The 18,651-nt window shown below is 43.7% G+C and overlaps 1 protein-coding gene across 1 annotated transcript in view; it reads right to left on the reverse strand.

Annotated features, from left to right (window-relative positions):
- Window positions 1–2,709: 2,709 nt before the first annotated feature.
- Window positions 2,710–18,651, reverse strand: part of SMOC1 (SPARC related modular calcium binding 1) — a gene marked incomplete at its 5' end in the record, with an annotated part of 87,155 nt that continues 71,213 nt past the window's right edge. The window contains 3 exons of the mRNA XM_009705510.1: window positions 2,710–3,065; window positions 4,986–5,036; window positions 11,201–11,448. Coding sequence (XP_009703812.1) covers window positions 3,049–3,065; window positions 4,986–5,036; window positions 11,201–11,448 — 316 coding nt within the window. The remainder of the gene's footprint in view (window positions 3,066–4,985; window positions 5,037–11,200; window positions 11,449–18,651) is intronic.

Below are 18,651 nucleotides of genomic sequence, written 5' to 3' on the forward strand. Positions count from 1 at the left end.
CCACCACCAGATAAGGACATGTTTGGCCTGGCAGCCAGGTGGACCGGACAGTTATCTGGCAATAAAAGCAACAAGGGAAGAGGGGAGCTGAGGCACTGCTCTCTTCTGATGAGTACAGACTGTTTGGACAATTCATAGGATGGGTTATATGAATCAGGACCAGTACTGTCTGCATGATCTTCCAACACACAAACCCAGAACAAGCAACAATGTCTATCTGGACGTTACACAATCATGCTGGTTGGGTCTTGCATGCCAATGTACAAGTGTTGCCAGAAACTGCTCAGAAGCCCATGCAAACCCAGCAAGTCAGGATGTGGGGACTCAGACTTGGCTTGTGAAAGTAAGAGCGAAAGCGATATAATGCTTGGACCCCAATCCATCCATAAAGTCAGCTCTAGCATAGCAACCTGAATACCCATCAATACCAAAGTTAACATAAACAGCCACCCGTTGTTCGGCTTCCTTGAAGAACTGACCCAATTTTAATTGCAAACTACATGTGAATGCAGGCCTTTTAGAGGGGAAGGACACAAGGATGAGAAAAAGGAGGTCTGCAGAAGGATTTATGTGACAGGCAGGAGCGCTGGCTGGGTGGTTTACTGACATTTCCAGAAGAAAAGATGCAGTGACTTTTAGCAGCTCTGCACTCTCCCCGCAATCTTGTGGGGCATTGCCTGGCCTCAGTGGCTGGCTGACAGAAGTCCTATAGGCATCCAAATGGCTGCTTTTGCTGGATGCAACTATACATTAAAAAAAAAAAACAAAAACAACCAAGCAAACATGAACCCAGCAGCCAGAGCTTTTAATTCCTAAGACTAGCATATGAAAAAAGGAGAGGTTTTTTTTTTATACAGTTGGATTCATTCTTTACTCCTACAACAGGATTAGTGACTGTCAGGAACATTTCTAACTATACACTAAACCAAATCATTTCAACACACAAAAGATGTGCCCTGGGCATTTAAAAAGAGAAGATGCAATCGAGAAGATGGGAGCTTGCAGACCAAAAAAGCACATACATTGTATGTGAGAAACCACAAAGATCCAGCAGCAGGATCTGCTCTTGCTAAAGAGACGACTTCTTTATATTATGGTGGTGTGATGTATACTTCAGAGATTACCAGAGGTGTTTTCAACCATGCCAAATGCTTTAATTAGCTCCAGTCGACTTCCCAGAAGAGTTATTACTACTTCGAAACAGCTATTCACAGAAAGATTTTTTTGTTTGTTTTTTCTTTTTTTAAACTTTCCATTTTGTCAACAAGGCAGTAACTTACTGAATCGGGACACTCCTGCTGTGATGTGTTCATCTCGTGCTACCCTCATGATGACATGCCACAGAATGAAGATGCTGTGCTGCAACATCTTTTACCAAAGCAACAAACCCTCAAGGGACAAGCCCAGTCTCTACCTTAACACAATGCTGTTAACAAGCTACTTTTGGTGTGATCTCCTATTAGCATTGCATGCCATCATCTCCTACTACAGGTTCTTGGTCCAGAGACGAGTGGCACAAGGATCGCCAGGTCTGAAGTGGGAAGTTCCTACAAACAGGCAAGTGCTGTGGGTGTTTTGAAATGCACAAAGCAAAACACTTGTGTGTCCCATCACACTGCCCAAACCTAGGGTTGCTGATATGGGTGTCCCTGCCCTACCGCTGACTTTACAATCGTATCTGAGCTTAAGTAAGAAACAACTTTGGAAAAACTACTGGTAGTTGAAACAGCCCATGGACCCCAAGAACATCAGGCTCCTCAACCCCAAGCCTTCACTGTTACTGTAATGTGACACTGGAGCGTGATTAACACAGGAGGTACTGATAACAAACAGCGCATTGAGTGAAGTGGACACTCTAAGTTAAGCAGGCACATCGATGTGTGAGGGAGGAGCCTGGGATTCACAACCACCAAAGACAAGAATAGTCATTGCAGACAGACCTTCACCAGTGAGCACGGCCCAAGCTGCAGTGTTGAAATATAAGTAAACCAGACTCTTGGGGACCAGCAGGATGATTGTGTCTTTCTGCACTGACAACTATGTTCTTTGCTCTTCAGCAAAGCAACAGGCAGGCTAATGCTCCTTTTAGCAGGCTTCTCAATATTTTTATTGTTGTACAACAGACATGAACACTTTGTCAGGGGGAAGATGCAAGACTTCGCTCCGCTGACTCTGCTAGGCCTACAGCTCTGACGTCCTTCCTACAGCGTTAGATTCCCAAGGCATGGCACATCTTGGCTAAGCATGTCTTCTGAGCCTGGATAGCAATGCATTTGTAATTCATTTCTGCCCAACTTGCCACAGGTGCAGAAACTACTTTTGTATGTCCTTAATACAACCCTTTTCTATCCCTACTTTAAGCAGCTTTGCAGTGCACCAATACTTAGGTGAAATCTGTGCTCTTTCAAAAGCCCAATTGCCTGTGAGTTGCACAGGGCTTCACAGTAAGAAAAGAAGGGGTTCAGCTGCTCGCAAGAAGCATTTGGTATCCAGGGCACTGCGTGCATGTCTGCAAGCACAAGTCTTATTGATATACTTGCTCCTTTTTGCATGGGGGTATTAAGGTTTGCAACTGAATGATGGTTTGGTGGCAGAAATGAATGCATTACTGTAATCCATTAAATTCAAAGTGTTCCTCTAACCCTAAGAGCCTTCAAAAGCAAAGGGAGGAACAGAACAGTGACTCCAACCCCTGTACAAGACAACTGTACAATTTACATATATATTTATATACAGTATATAAAATTCTCTTCCTTTGAGTCCCAGTGAACTCAATTCTACGTCATCAGTAGCTGTTCAAATTTTAAAAAGTCATGATCCTGCTTCCCCCCACTTTCCAAAGTATTAGATAATGGCATTGAAAAGCAATTAAAACAAACCCAAACCCAAACCAATTGTTAAAAAGTGCAAACGTTCTGGGTGCCACTTCTGCTACGTTGGATGTTGCTGATGCTGCATGCTTGCTCACAAGCATAAAGGTGTCTGTCCATCTGTCGCTGGTTCTTTCGTTCCTTTGGGTCGGCTCCTGCCTTCCCTTCCTGTCTTCTGCTACACCAGGCGACCTACTGAAAGGGTGGGGTGGGCAAGGAGGAAGAAAAACAAAACAGGGAAAGTGATAAGATCACCTGACTGATAAAGATACAGTACAGCCTCTGCTGCAGCCATGGCCCCAGAAGGCTGAGATCCCAGAGTAAGCTGTGAGGCTGAAAACAACCAGGGGCTAATGAGACAGCCTTGCTGAAAAAAGTGTTGAATGAGTCACACGAAGCCCTGGGGACTGATGTATTTTTAAACATAAACTACCACTTTCCTGTCCCTTCCCCTCCTTGGAAACGGGCATGCAGTCTTGAGAAACAACTGGTCCGACTTCTCTCCCTCTGTTCTTCCACCTGCTACGGCTGAGGCAGAAGCCCGCTGCCGCCAGGCTGCCCTGCCACCATCTGCCCCCCAAGCAGCCCTCGAAGGAGGCAGGCACGCAGGGCAAGCGCAAGCCACCTCTCCCCACCTCTGCAACAGCATAACGCAGCAGTCTCCCTGCTCAGTGGTTCTTAGAGACCTGCCTGCACCAGACACTTGGAAGCCTACCAAGCTTACCGAATCTGAGGCACGGATACAGCATAGGTGGAGCTGGGGGGGCCAAGACCCTGCTGAGCTACTAGTGTCCCAGTGGATGGTGCAAGAGTTGCTTGGTCTTTCAGATAGATACGTGTACCCCCACACTCGTTTCTTGATAAAGCTTTTGTTACGCCCCTCACGAAAGGTTCTTAAAGAATCAAAGCGCTTACGGGATCAGAGCGAGGGTTCTGTGGATTAATTACAGGTAAAAACATGCTGAAGAGAAGGCAGAAGTATGGATTTGGTTTTCGGAAAGGAGGAAGGTTACCAGACAGGCCTCACTGGGATCGGTGCTAATTGACATGCCCTGCCACAGGGGGTGAATATCGTCAAATGCACAATTATTCCAGATAGTCATATTTGAAATTGACCGCACAGCTCTGCAACAGGCGCTCACAGTGCTCAATGACCAGCTCATAAAAACAGTGGAATGACTTCAATGCCTATACATGCAACACAGTGTGTGAGCAGGGATGACCTGTCCTACACTGAGCATTCTGAGTAACTAGGAAAGAGGTTCAAGCCACAGTACGCAATTTTTTGAATGCCTCCGCTCAGCCTTTAGCAGCGGACAAAAATCACACACATGCTCAGAACTGAGGAGACACCAGGAGACATCACTACATCAATGTATAAGGCTTAGTCGATCTTTATCTTCAGCTCTCTGCTCAGCCCATCTCATCAGGACCAGATAAGGTACCCAGAAAGGTAAGGAGGATAGCAAGAGGTATGGGAAGACTTCTGTCATTAAGCAAATACATAGCCTAGGGCTTTTCAACATGGAAAGGGGTCTAACCAGACATATGGGGGAGGGCTATAGAACAACTGGCAGGAGAAAGACAGGCAGAGGAGAACTGCTCACTGTTTCTCACAGTTCAAAATGAGAAGCACCCAATGAAACTATGAGGCAGCAGGTCTAAAAACAAAACAAATAAAAGTTGTTCTTCATGCCTGATGAAAGGGTGCAATTCACTGCCACAAAATATAGAGGAGAGCAGACCTTCACCAGGACAGAGAACAGTCTTCACGAGAACTTGTCCATGGAGTAGTGTATTGTAAACACAACAACACACCTAAATCATTGCTTGCTAGAAGCAGGGAGAATAGGGTAGGAGAGTGTTCATCCTGTAGCTGCTGTATCCTATTCTAATTCCTTAGCAATACAGTGTATGCCTCAGCTAAGCACACAGTGCTGGACTTTGAGATGATGCAGAGGAGCTGCATGTTATTATATAAACACTTCTTATGAACAAAGTTGGTTTCCAGCTGTTTCTATATTGCTATTTGTAAGCATACGAGAGCAGGGGAGAATGAATTTTGGGACAAATGGTTATCACAGAAAAAAGGAAACATTTTGATGAGATACTCACTGAAAGGGTTAAGGCCTTGTCTTTTTCCATTGGGGAAACTGCTCAGGCTACCTGTAAAATCCAAGAACCACATTAAAGGCAATAAATGCCGTGGCATGACAAGGGAGCCTCTCCACTGTCTACTGCTGGAGGGCAGGCTCAAAGGAGCTCCTCTGAGCATGCACACAGCAAGTCCTGCCAGCACTCTAAGATTCACATGCAAGAGTCAGAGTAATGTGCTTGAGATGAGAGATGTTAAATAGCTGGTATTGTAGTAGCTGAACATCATGAAACCCAGGGGTTTGGTGTGGGCAAGAAGCAACAATTACAAGGTTAAACTAAACTGTGGAAGGAGGAGGAAGAAGAAAGGAAGGATGTGAGTAGTGCCATGAAGTTTCTCAAAACAGTTTTTGCTAACAGCAAGCAAAATAATGTCATGTAGAAAGGGGGCAGCCAGAAAAGAGTGAAGGTGTAGGCAATACAGATAGCCCAAGTTTACTAAATCCTTAACTTGGACCAAACAATCAAACAGGTGCCTAAAATCAAACATCTGAACTCATATCTGGCAGAAGGGCTGAGACAGACTGCAGAGCAGTGACTGCATCATGAGATACAGGCACACACACCCTGCACCAGATGGAGCTCATGACAAGGGCTCTAACCTCAACAATAAACCTATTCCTACCATGCACTGGGTACAGACAGTTCAGGGATTACAGAAGCTCTCAAAAGCACATCACATTTCCTGCTAGCTGCTTGGTCTGATTTCAGATGAGGGACTAGCTGGAAATGGGAACTCCCAGCCAGCAGCAGAAAGCCTGTGGCCACCCTCCACTCCAGCCCAGCCTAAGACGTCTTTCATTTGTGCATGCATCTGACATGATTGCACAATTTGTTTTGCATGTTAAGTACTTTGCACACTTGCAGTTAAAGCACACTTTGCTCTGTGCAACAGTAAGATGAGCAGATGCTCAGAGAGCAGGGGTGAGGCTGGGGAAGCCCCAGGAGACGGAAAGCTGGGGGGCAGGACAGAAGCGGAACCACTGGGAAGGAGAGGGAGAAAGAAAGGTGGCAGTGGCTGAGTTTGAAATGGGTCACAAAGTACAACCTGTTGGCTTTAGAGGTCATTAATAAGAGAAACTGTATAAACATCGTAAGTTACTTCAAGGCGCCCAAACACCAGCTTCCTATCAGCCATCTGCCCTGGCAAGATCAGAGGAACTATTGTTCACTTATTTCTGCTCCCCTGTATAAAAAGCAGAACGCCGTTGCCGAGAGGCAGATTCCTCCAGAGCTAATTGGGACTTTCCCTGGGGGGGGCTCGCAATAAAAACCCAAGGACTTTACAAGCCGCGGCATCCTCCGGCTGGCTGGGGCCATGGAAGCCGAGACGCTCCCAGAACTGGGGCCCTGGAGGGCACTGCCAGGCCCCGGCCAGCTGTCTGAGTAAGTGAGAAGGCATCCAAAAAAAAACCCCCCAAAAACAAAAACCCTTTTACACCCAGTGCAGCTAACCCTACCTATTTGTCTCTGGAAAGAGGCAGGGAGCTCCAGATAAGTTGATACAAAAGGCAGGGAGCACCTCTGAAACGTCAGGGATGCTCGAGGCTGGGCAGGGCACACATTTCCAGCAGCCTGGCAGGGCTCTGTGCTTTCCGTGGGTATGGCTCCATACATCCATCCTGGGAAACTACCCTGAAGCTCATCACCTGACACTCCGAAAGCAGAGAGTATTGCCTTCAGCTAGCTGCCTTCAATACAAACACAGGCCAGCCACATATACCTACAGAAGACAAAACCCCACTAAAACAACACTGCAGTGAGCATGAAGTTGACATGAAAAAGAGGAAGGATATGGCAGATGGTGACAGCGGGTTACTAATATACACCTGGGAAACCCTTAGGTATTATAGGGTAACATCCCATCATTCAGTAAGTTTCATAATGCAGAGTATTTGCTCAGTCTCACAAGTACACTATTTTGGGTAACAATGCCAGCCACACTGGATTAGGACAGGTGTCTTTCAAAAAAGAAAGCCCCAAGGAAACTCCAGCAGCTTTTTATAGGTAGAAATGATTCCTCAGACTTACCGAGCAAAACTCTCACCTTTGATGGGGAAGGAACGCGCTACCACAAGCCTTGTCTTGTGTTCTCAACACAATACTGATGTCCTAAGTCATACTAACCATCAGTAACTTTCCTCAAGATTAAACGTGACAAACTACAGCACCTCTATTGAGCTCCAAAGGGGGATATCTGAACAAGGCAAACAAAACTAAGCACTGAACCAGTGGAGCTCATTTACATTCTAACCTAATTGTAAATAGATGTGCTCTGATTTTCCTTTTTATTAACTCAGTCATTACCTGGTTACAGTTTTCTCATAGCCTCTCAGACTGCTGTCAGCTTTCTACTATCATCGGTCCAGAGGCCTTTCCCAGGTGACTGCTCCTTCCTACCTGCTCCCACACATCTGCTTGCACAGCAGTGATACATAGCGTCCTCATTCCCAGAGGCCTCCCAAGCATGCAGAGAATCAGTTACTTCTGCAGATATCAATACGAAGGGTCCCAAACATGAATTAAATCTGCTGTTTAGATTGTCCATAATTTTTCCTTCTTTCTGTAGCATTTGCTCTGCTTCAGTGGAAAGTGACATGCTGTTTAAGTACACACACATACACACTCTTAATTAAGACATTTTGATCCTGTTTCTGGACTGTGCTCTCGGTAGCTGGCTGTTGGCAAAGACAGTGGCTGAGTTCCACCTCAGAAGTCCTCATGGCCTGTGAAGTGTGCCCAATACCTACCATCTGACAAGCTCTTGGATGGCAAAACAATCACAGGATCTGAACTGGCAGAAGGAAACTTCCCGTCAGCTGGCGGAGGGACATTTCTTCGCTGCTTAATCCCTTAGCTCCTCTTTGGGCAGGCACAAAATGCTGACTTTGTCTTCTGAATTTGGAAGAATATAGAGGTAAAACTCAACTCCAGCATTTTGCAGCCAGCACAACTAGTATAAGCCTTGCTCAGATCTACAATCCTCCTCTCCGAGATCACTGGATTCCAATTAATCTTGGGTCCAGTAACTTTCCAGCAAAGCTTTAAAGTGTATGTCTATCTCCTCTCAAGGATCCTCTCTTTTGACTAACGCAGAGAGCTAAATTTGTTCTTTGATCACAGATGGTTCCCCCCTTAACTCAGGCTGTGCAGACTGCACTGATGAATGCTAACTTTTAACAGGCTGTAAATCAGTCTGTTTTCCTTCCACAATTCCTCAAACAGACAATCCTAGATCAAATGATGGCAAAGACTGTTTCTGGCATACTCTGAGCTACAAGCCCTCCCTGCCTGTTCTGCCCCAGTTTAAGAAACCATCTGCAGGCTTCTTCAGGCTCTCAAAGGCTGGCTCAATGGGGCTACTCCATTCTGAGATCCAGGAATGGCGTTTTTCTATTCGAGTTGCCCCTGATAGAAAAACATCTGGTTTAAGCAGAGGGGCAAGAGTTGTGCAAAGTGGCCACCAGACCTAGCAGATTTGCCAGCAATTTTCTGGGTCATTATAAGGACGAAAAAGAGGAAGGGTTGCTGGTGGACTGGACAGCTATTTTCCTCACTGAAGAACCACTGGCTGGCAGCACCCACATATTAGGTTACCACAGGCATCAAGAACCTGCTGAGGAGGGGAAAACAGACAGAACTATGCATCTCAGACAGATTTGATCCTAAGCTGGAAAGAGCTCAGATTCAGGTTTGTCTATATGAATATCCCAGCTGAATCTTCCCATAGAAATCTTATTTATTTAGAACATCTAGTGCCCAGGAAGCATATAATAGTGCTGATTTATCTATGCCCTGTGCTTCCTTCAAGCAACACTATTTTCATGTTTGGATGGATCTGGCCACAAAAAAACCCCAACAAAACACAAAAACCAAAACACAAACAAAAGCAAAACACTGAAAAAAATGCAGAAACCTTAATATTTGTTTTCCTCAGCATCCCAAACTCAATAAAATTTGTATTAAGTTTTATTTTCAAAACCATTACGAGTGTTCAGTTTGCCTAGCATGAAGCACACTCACCTGGAATGATGACCCACTTCATTTTAGTTCTTATGCTGCTGGATACCCAACCAGAATTTGGAACATCTGAGGCAAGTTCATTTGTAATGAAGTATATCAAGGGGAAATGATAACTTTCCTTGCCTCCCTCCAACCCCTCCTTATCCAATCCAGATCAGAAAAACCTTTCCAGCAAAACTTTTTTTGAAACAGACATTTCCATGAAAACTTTTGGTTTCACCTGGCTGGCAGTTTACAACTGAAAGTACATCATCAAAAAGGGTCCCAACTAGCTCTTGGCTTGGACCCACAGTAACCTCAGCTTCAGCAGATGTTTGGAGGCCATGATACGGAGAGAGAAAGAGAAAGCAAATACACAGACTAGTTGACTGGATGCATGCACCCATGATCAGCATAAGAGAAAGCTGGAGAAGGGGTAAGCTACCAGTTATTTCTTAGTTTAGAAGTTCTTGTGAATAGAAAGCAGAGCAAACATGTCATCTACCACCTCACAAATTCATGACTTCTTAAAAAAGATCCATCACAAACTTGCTTACTGCATCTCTAGAGTACTCTCCCTCAGTTCTTTCCTACATGTTGGTACCCGCTCCCTGCACTACCCCCCTCCTGCTTTTTAGCCCTCACCATGCTTTAGCCCCCCTCGGTCCTTGTTCCACATAACTTATCCATTTAGGTTTGAGCCTCAAGGCCTATCAGGCCTTTAGTAGGTATGTGGAGCTGTATGATAAAACAAGGTCAAAGCCTCTTTTTGCACACAATCCTGACCCCATACAACATGAAAGGTCAAGGCTGTGTTTTCAGCAAATAGCTGGGCAAACAGACACTCACAACAATGTCTTGCTGCTTTCTTTCCCCTTCACATGGGCTCAAAGATTCACATTTTCTTCCTTCTCTCCTTTTTATTTTTTTCCCCCCTTCCATAAACTAAATTTTGAACAGTTGGTTGGCCAAGGCAGCAGATTCCAGAGAGTCTTATTCCAGGCCAAATAGCAATAAAACTCATTTGGCATATTCATGTTATTGGGAAGGTAATAAAATTAAGGAATAGGGTTGCTATTTTGGTATGTCATTCCTCAGTAAGCTACTGATGACTAAGAAAAAACCTTCCACTGAGCAAGGGAAGCTGAATGCTTCTCACAGCTGACGAGTAAGGCAACAGGCTTATTATGGTAACCGCGACGTTTGCAAAGCACCTAGAAAAGGCAACTACCCAACACCCAAATGCACCAACTTCTTTGCCACTTGTGCTAAACCTGAGGAAAGAACTAAGGAAAGGTTAAGCCTGGAGAAAGCAAGCTACCCACCCTTCCCAAGCAGCACGACGATTATAACAAGAGCTGTCCGCACAGCCAAAACACCTGCACAGGAAATGAGTCCCCTGGAATCTCCCTGTTTGCCTTCTCCTGCCAAGCAAGTCTGCCCACAGTCAAGAATGACTGATAATTATTGAATTTGGGTTGAACAGTTTCAATTCATAAAATTTCCAAAAATATCAATTTGGTCCAGGTCCCAACAGAAGATGAGGTGAAGACGAAAAGAGGAAGAAAAGGAAGGAGGGTGGGTTGGTTGCTCAGGCACTAAACAGAAAGGAAAAAACGTTATTCATATGTCCTATTTCTCCCCCAATCTTGAAGTGCAATTTAACTCTGAAATAGGGCAACAGTACAGCCCTGCATTTTCTTTCTGAGTTGTTCTCTCTGCATCGTCCACTTTCCTGCACGCTGGATTTAGCAATGAAAATAAATATTATTTCTGTTAGTCAACAGGGTCCTGGGAGAAGGACTGGGTCTGTGCTGGCTCATATATCATCCAGCCTACATGGCTGAGACAACAAAATACTGTTAGTAGTGTATTACTCAGAAGGGATGTGATCTGAGCTACAGTTTCCAAGGACATCTACAGTACAAGCAGGGTTCTGGGCAAGGCTCATCTTTTTGCCCTGTTTCTGTATAATGCTTAGCACAAAGGTCCATGATAAGGGATATAAGACAGAGCCATAACACAAATAATGAACTGCATTTGCATGGCAGGGTATTAATCCCACTCATTTTCTCACACAAACTGTGGCACTTTTGAATCACCTGGGAGAAAACAGATTCCTGAGTTTCCTGTCAGTCTTTATTCTCATGCAAGGGTGAAGGAAAGGCACTCACCTCCTTCCTTGCTGACTCCCAAGCACCCTTTCAGCTCCTGAAGCGAGATCGACTTGTCCTTGTTGAGGTCACAGTAGTCAGTGAAACGTCGGGCACATTTCTTGGGCTTGGCTTTCTTCTTTACATAACGCTTGAAAGGCTTCAGCTCCCGCTTGTTGATGTCGTTGCTACTATTGTTGTCCAGCTGGCTGAAGTACCAGTGTACCACTCGCTCCTCCAGCGTATGGCTGGGATCTGGCTCAGAGAACCTGGAACAGAGGAAGCACAGGCCCCCAACAAGTGGGTGCTCTCACCAACACCGTCAAGCACATGCTGAGGAGACAGAGCTGCCCGCCGAGTCAGACACACACTATGCCATATTTAAAGCAGGTAAAATACACAGGTCTTACAACCTCCTCTTTTTAGCTGGGCTCTTTTGAGAGAGATGAACTTTTTCTAAAAATGTCCTTTAGTATTAGCAAGTGGCGTCAAGAGATTCCTGGAGACCGATACCCTCAGTAGCTTGGGTTCTCCTCACACCAGTTGCTGAAACTTTGCCTAATCCCAGATGCATCTCCTTTAGAGGGCAAGAGGCAATCTCCACGGTCCTTTTCACCCTTGGGCTCCCATTCAGGTTACCAGCAGGAGAGCCGTGAGTGTCAGTTGTCATAGTACTTTCTGTGATAGCAACATCTACACTTCAGAAAGGGAACAAATTCATTTAATGCAAGACACATTTGTTATTTGAAAATGTCCTTGGCAAGATGCAACATTCTTGCTGTATCTATTTATACGATCTGAACTCCTGTGCTGTATTTTCAGCATATTTAATGCTTTTCACATGGTTGATTTATACACAAGAATTCCACAGCAGACAAGCACCACAAATCCATTAAAAGCAATACTACAGAACTGGCAACTTCAGTTTGCTTCATTTCTTACTCACTGTGATATTACAAGTCTGACATTATTTGGCTCACGTTTTCTTTCCGTGGACAACAACAAACAGTATCAGAGAGGAGGAGAAGAAAAAGAGGAGGCAAAGCAAGAGCTGAAGATGCACAAATTGAGAATGCTGCCATTCAACATCAAGCCATAACTGAAAGGGCACTGTTATGTCATACCATTTAACTGGTGTCTGGTGCTCTGCAGCAGCAGTGGGAAAGGGGTTATTCCTCAGTGATGCTGACAACCAGGGAAGAAACTCTTTCTAAAGAAGAATTCTTTAAAAGTTGCACTAAGCTAGTCCATCTTTTCTCCATGTGATAAGTGTGCCAACAGAGAATGCTGGAATGATGCTGAAACGAGGTTGAGACTTGAGCCTTTTTCCTCTCAAGAATAAAGCATTTCAGTGCATGGAAATTAGTGGATAGGTAGCCAGATATGCTACACTGGCACTGGTTTCTCTGGCTTATTCCAGGAGACATCTCCAGTTGCTGCCTAAATTCCTGCCCCAGCAAGGAGAGAGGGACAGTTGCATGCTGCAGACATCCAGATTCCGGCATGAGTTTGGGGCACTATAGCTGATGGGGAACAGGTACTTTATAAAATACACTTTAAGACTGTCCCTGCCCTTGTTTCAGAAAATGGTAGAATATGCATTTAAATGGTCACTGAAAATTTCTTTGCTGGGAACTAGCAGAGAGAAAATTCTTTTAACCTTCCGGTATGACCAGTTTTGCCTCTAAAATGCAGCCACAGAGCCTGAAAAATAAAAACCTCACCCTAGCACCATGGTAATTTAAATCACTAGTGAAAGGGAGTCTGCAACACACAAAGCAAGCACTGGTGCTTAGGTGGAGAACAGAGATCCCCATTAACTTTCTCTGATAGCTTTTACTAATCAGAATACAATTTAGAAAGGTAGCCCCTATCCAGAGACATCAGGATCCTTGAAACAAGTAAACAGATACAGTAGGGAGAAGTAAATAAACTACACAACATTTTTCCCAAGGTTTTACTCAAAACTATCTCCTTCATCATTTAATTCTTAGCTGAGAAGCAGTCTGCCGTTCAGTAACAGCATCTGGTCAATGTGCAGTGGGATAAACACTGTGGGGGAGGAAGAGGAGACTGGGAATAAGTTTGGCTTAGTTTGGGGAGCCAAAATACAAGGCAAGCCCCTGGAGCCACCTATGGACAAGCAGAAATTGCAAACTCTCCCCAGGAAGCTAAGGGATTGCCCAGATTTTTCAGAGCCTTGAAAGTGTATGTGACGACTAGGATGACAGGAGAGAATAAAAACACATCTTGTGGCTTGTTTTTATGACATTTATGAACACAGTCATTGGCCGCTCTCCCTTTTGGAAATGAGCTGGCTATCACTTGAAGACTAGCATGTTTCCAACACCCACAGGGAATTTCTGTATTGCAAGGGACAATATTCTGCTTTTGCTGAGACAGAGGAATAAACCCTGAGCTTTTGCATGTGAGATTCCCCTTGTCCACACCTTGGCCTGCCCTTTGTTTCCTGAAGGCCCACAACTGGAGAGGCAGAAGTGGAGAAAATAGTAGAGCATCTTAGAACCAACAGCAGGAAGACAATAGACAGGAACATAAGCTTCTCTCTACCTGCTGAAGAGACACTCAGAAGCATGACTTAAAAGTGCCTCTTCTTCAGAGGCACACCAAGAAGGAGCTCTTATGAGTCACCAAGAGAGGCAATGTAGCTCTCTTCAGCACTTCCATAAAGAAAATCAGGGAAATCCACAGGCTAATATAAATACATCAACTCATGAAGCGATGATACATCAATTTTTTGCCATTACAAACATGCTGAGATCTCATGCTGAAAACTGCAGCATGCTAATGGAGCTAAAGGGAGTTAATTTAACTGCTGTGATTGTAGGAGGAAGGAATATACAGGCATTTCTGAGTTTTTACCACTTCCTGTTGGCTGGCTTAGTGGGACGGCAGTTCCTGAGCTGGTTGCCTGCCTTTTCTGATGATCATTCAGAATCCCAGCACAGGAAGGATCCACATCATCTCAGTGCAGCTATATCTCCCTGGCTTGTGAAATTACATGACACACTAAAGAAGGCTGAGGTTACAACACAGTATCTTACTGTCTCAACTTTGACAGCTGCCCATGCAAGACACTTATGCACCATCCATGAAACAAGAATTGATGCAACTTCACAGCACTGCTAAGCCACCTAGCTTTGATGATATGCCATGACAACCACCATACTGGGTCAGCTGAAATAAATCGAGGGGTTCTAATTGTCCTGCAAGCAAAGACTTTGCAGGACTATTCTTGGGGAATTTCCCTTTATTATCTCTCCATTGCTGTTGCAAGAGAAATCCATCAGCCCTCATATGCAGACTTTATTTGTTGGGCTGCCTCTCTGCTCATTCAGACCATAAAGGAACCAGAAAAACCAAGAGAGAACAATGCTGCTTGTACATTCTCAACTCTTAGCAAAATGACATCTCTTGCTCTAACACCAGTCACATGAAAATCCACTGAATTCCAGTCTCTCGCTCCAGTGCTGTAGCAGCCTCATAAGACCTAGTAAAGACAGACATTACCAAAATGCAGCCAGCCTTCCCGCATTGACTACATCACAGCTGTACTTACTTTTCTTCCTAATTGTTCCTCTTTAGCACTCTATGGCAAAACAATCAATCCTAAAGAATGAGTGCTGGGGAAGCAAAGAGCTCTGTTCAAGCTGATTTTCCAAAACTAACCTGCCATTGCTGGATCACTTCTGTACATAAGCCAGGAAGTTTAGCTCCATTATGCAGTATAAGCCCACCCACAGTCCAACAATTAAGAGAATGATGGTTTGTCATTAACAGCCTAGGACAGGGAACCTGCTCTCTCAGCTTTCTTATGAATTTGTTGGCATCAAGTATAGAGTCTTCTCTAAGTAGGCTTTTGCTCCTCCTCTTGTATAATGTGCTATCAGCTCCCTCATAGGAGGAGAATACTTTTTTCTTAGGTGGTTGGAGACATGTGAGTTGAAGTACTGTTACTTTTAAGAATACTGTTTTCCAGTCGAGACACACTTCCACAGAAGCCCTTCACATCATTTGGTGTAACTGGGGTACAAGCAGAACGCAAAGAGGCTATGAAAAAACATGGACATGCACTTTTGCAGTTGCACTGAATTCTGGAGCAGAGAGAGAAGAATATGACAAAATATCAAAAAAGAGACAGCTTGAATATGCACTTTGCATGCAGTCTGTAATGCTTTCCAGTCCTTGAGACCCCTTGCAAGAAAGGAGGAGTTAACTTAGTGGGAAGGAGCGGGGAAGAAGTGGTGGTATATAGGGTAAGGTATACAAGAGCAGCAAATGTCAGACATTACTCACATGCAGAACCATGTTCAGTATGCAATCACATTATCCTCCATAGAACTGTGCTGTCGAAGTGTAATATGTCCCAATAAATTTTACTAAGAAAACTGAAATCCATTCCTAGCAAAGCTGATCCTTTGCTCCCTGAACACTTACAGTCCCACTGCATCTCACTACACAGGCTGCACAGACCCACAGTACTGCTGCAATAACAGAAAATCCTAATACAAAATACTGCTTTGACAGAAAACAAGGTTGTATCCAGCAGATGATCACCTGTTTGCAGACCTTTAGAAAACCTATTCTTTTTTAATACAAACTTTATGTAGCAACAATAGCAGCTGAGGCAGAAGGAGGGAAGGGGAGTAAGACCAGCCTAACATCACCTAACTGGACTGCAAACAGAGACTATAAACCAGAGGGAGCTATTCCAGGATGAAAGAATACTGATGGACAAGAAGCTGCTAGCAGAAGCAACAGAGTAGAAAAAAAAAAAAAATCGGTCCAGCTTCCACTCCTAACACACGAAGTGTGTTTGTGGCCAGGACGTCTACAGGAGTTAAAGTTGTAAGTTCCTATGACTTGAAAATATTTTGCAAGGATGTATACCTTGCTTGGTGTTGTTGCTGAATGAAGAATGGATGAGAGCGAAGCTAAAGAAATGACAGGACTGACCCGGCCAGTCAATGCCCATGACAGCACTGATGATGTCCACCAAGGTACCTGTGGGGAGTGGTGGAAAGTGATGAGTTTAACAAACCGAGGTAAAATTCAGAATTGTTCTAGCTCTGCTTCCACTTCTTACTCTCCTTTTGTTGTTCTTTGCAGTTGCCTATTCTAAAGCTACAGGCTGTAACAGTGGAACATGGCTTGAATCAAAGAGGATTACTCTAATGGAATTGCAAAAGGATCCTGTATTTGTTTTGTTATTCTCCCTTTCCTGTAGTCAAAGAATCAAGAAGCCAACAAAAAACTAGGCTGTGTTCAGACTAAACAAAAGGGTATTACACAGTCCAAATTCACTACAGGGAATGCATAATTCCTCTACAGTTAAAACTTAAGTTATCTTCCTATTACAGGTCCAGTTTCTTCCTCTCCTCCGGCTAAGTTGTGTATGAAATTTTATTCTGAACATAACTTCTCTGAAGATAGTGGGATAAATCATTTAGAAGGTTTAAAAATCACCTCCCTTCACTCCTCATTGACTGTTCAAAGATCCTCCTCTTACATGAACTCTCCCGTATCTTTAATTAGGCTAGAATTTCCATAGTAGCACAAAGAGAAGTTGGTATCCAACTTCAATTGAAATGCAATAGGAGTTGGGCATTAACTTCCCTGCACTGTTTGAAAGTGTCAATCTTTATTAAAACATGGCTCGGCTTCAGAACACCCTGGAGATGTGCCGGGCTGTGCTTGCCTGCTTCAAACTGCTCAACCAGAGCATGAAAGGGAACCTCGGGGGCAATTTTCTGAAGTACTTTTTAGGGCTATTACATGGGGAATAATTGGCAACTTAAAATGAAGGGACACAGCTGCTGTGTTATATGATAAGGGTGGCTGTTGTAAACTGCCCTTTTAACCCTAAATTCCACAGGGCAATAATATTTTCGCTGATAATGTAGCAAGCCATAGTGCACACATTTTGGCAACTAAAATTCATTTCTGAATTGGCAGGGACCGAAAGGAATTTCTCAGATCAAGGAAACCCAGGCCGGCATTCCCTTTGGTCCACTGTAGTTTAGGCCCTGTGCAATACAAATATGTCTGAATTAGCAAATAGACTAAAATGTACTAAAGCGAAGTCTAAATTTTAAAAAGTGCTGCTCCTATTATATAGGATTTATACGTGAACAATTTAAACTATGCGTTTTTTCAAAAGGGATACCAAACACTGGTTAATAAACCAATTTCCTACAAGTGCTCCCTTAATTACTTTGAAAACATACAGTACCAAGATGTGCCTTGGAGTTATTACATAAACTTAAAATTAAGAATGAATTTTACCAGAGATTTTCTGTTTCAAAAGTCTAAATGAAGTCTGCTTGGCTATTTTGCTGTAATATAAACCAGGGCCACAAGGAAGAGAAGTTCTCATCTCATTTACATTATTGTAAAGCAAGAGTAACTCAATTAAAGTCAATAGCTTTGAACTTGCTTAAACGAGACAAGACGTATAAGGGATTACAAGGTTTTTTTTTTTATTGGGCATGCTTAAAACAAAGTCTTATCAGGTTTTACTTACATGGCCTGCAGCAATCCAAGTTGTACAGCCTCACTTTGCTGCTACTAGATTGTTTCTGTGTGTGCCAAGTATAAAGTGTTGAATTTAGCACAGCTCTATGCAGTATTTTAAATGCAGATCTCTATCATTTCTCCCCGTGCTCCTCCCTCCCCCCCAAAAAACTAATATGGACATTAATTGCAAAGCCACAGAGAGTTTTGCAGCATAAATAGGTAAAGCCTTGAAGATGAAGACACTTAGCAAATGCAAGAAGTTTTCTCTCGCATATCCAGATTCAGACTGAAGGCGGCAAGGTAATCTAATCGGATTTCCTGTATATCATACTCACAGAATGTGAATCAAATTACTCTTAGGACTGTAACTCAGGTTTGACTAAAGCAAGTCTTTCTGAAAGGAATCAGGTCTAAGATGAAAGCCTTAGAGAGAGGGAATTTGTCACCTCCCTCATGACTTCAATCTGCCTTAGAATTGCCCTTGCTTTAAAGAAATTTTGATCACAAGTTTGTTTATATTCAGCTAATCACGTTTTTCCCTGCTAGACTAAAGAGCCTGCAGAACTTTTGTCCCTATGGAGATACTCTGATTATATGAAATCACCTTTGAACCCTTTTTTATTTTCGTTTAATACCCTAAGGAAGGCTGAGCTTCTTAAGACTCTCACTGTTAGGCTTTTTAAGTCCTTGACACTTTGGAAAGGCTCTTCTCTCTGTGTTTGGTCCTATATTTTAATGTCGATACTAAAGATGCATATTGTATACCAGTGTCATCTTTCTGCTGCCATGGAGAAACAGGAATACTCCCCCCCTTCCCTAGAACTCCTACTTGCTGTTTCTCTGATTGATTAAAATACACAGGACAACATATGGGGCCAATAGACATGGGGGTACGGCTTGCCCCCCAAAACTCCAAAACCTCTTTGGGGGGAGGC

Source organism: Cariama cristata, unplaced genomic scaffold, assembly GCF_000690535.1.
Source record: "Cariama cristata isolate BGI_N322 unplaced genomic scaffold, ASM69053v1 scaffold2248, whole genome shotgun sequence".
In the NCBI taxonomy this organism is placed as follows: Eukaryota; Metazoa; Chordata; class Aves; order Cariamiformes; family Cariamidae; genus Cariama; species Cariama cristata.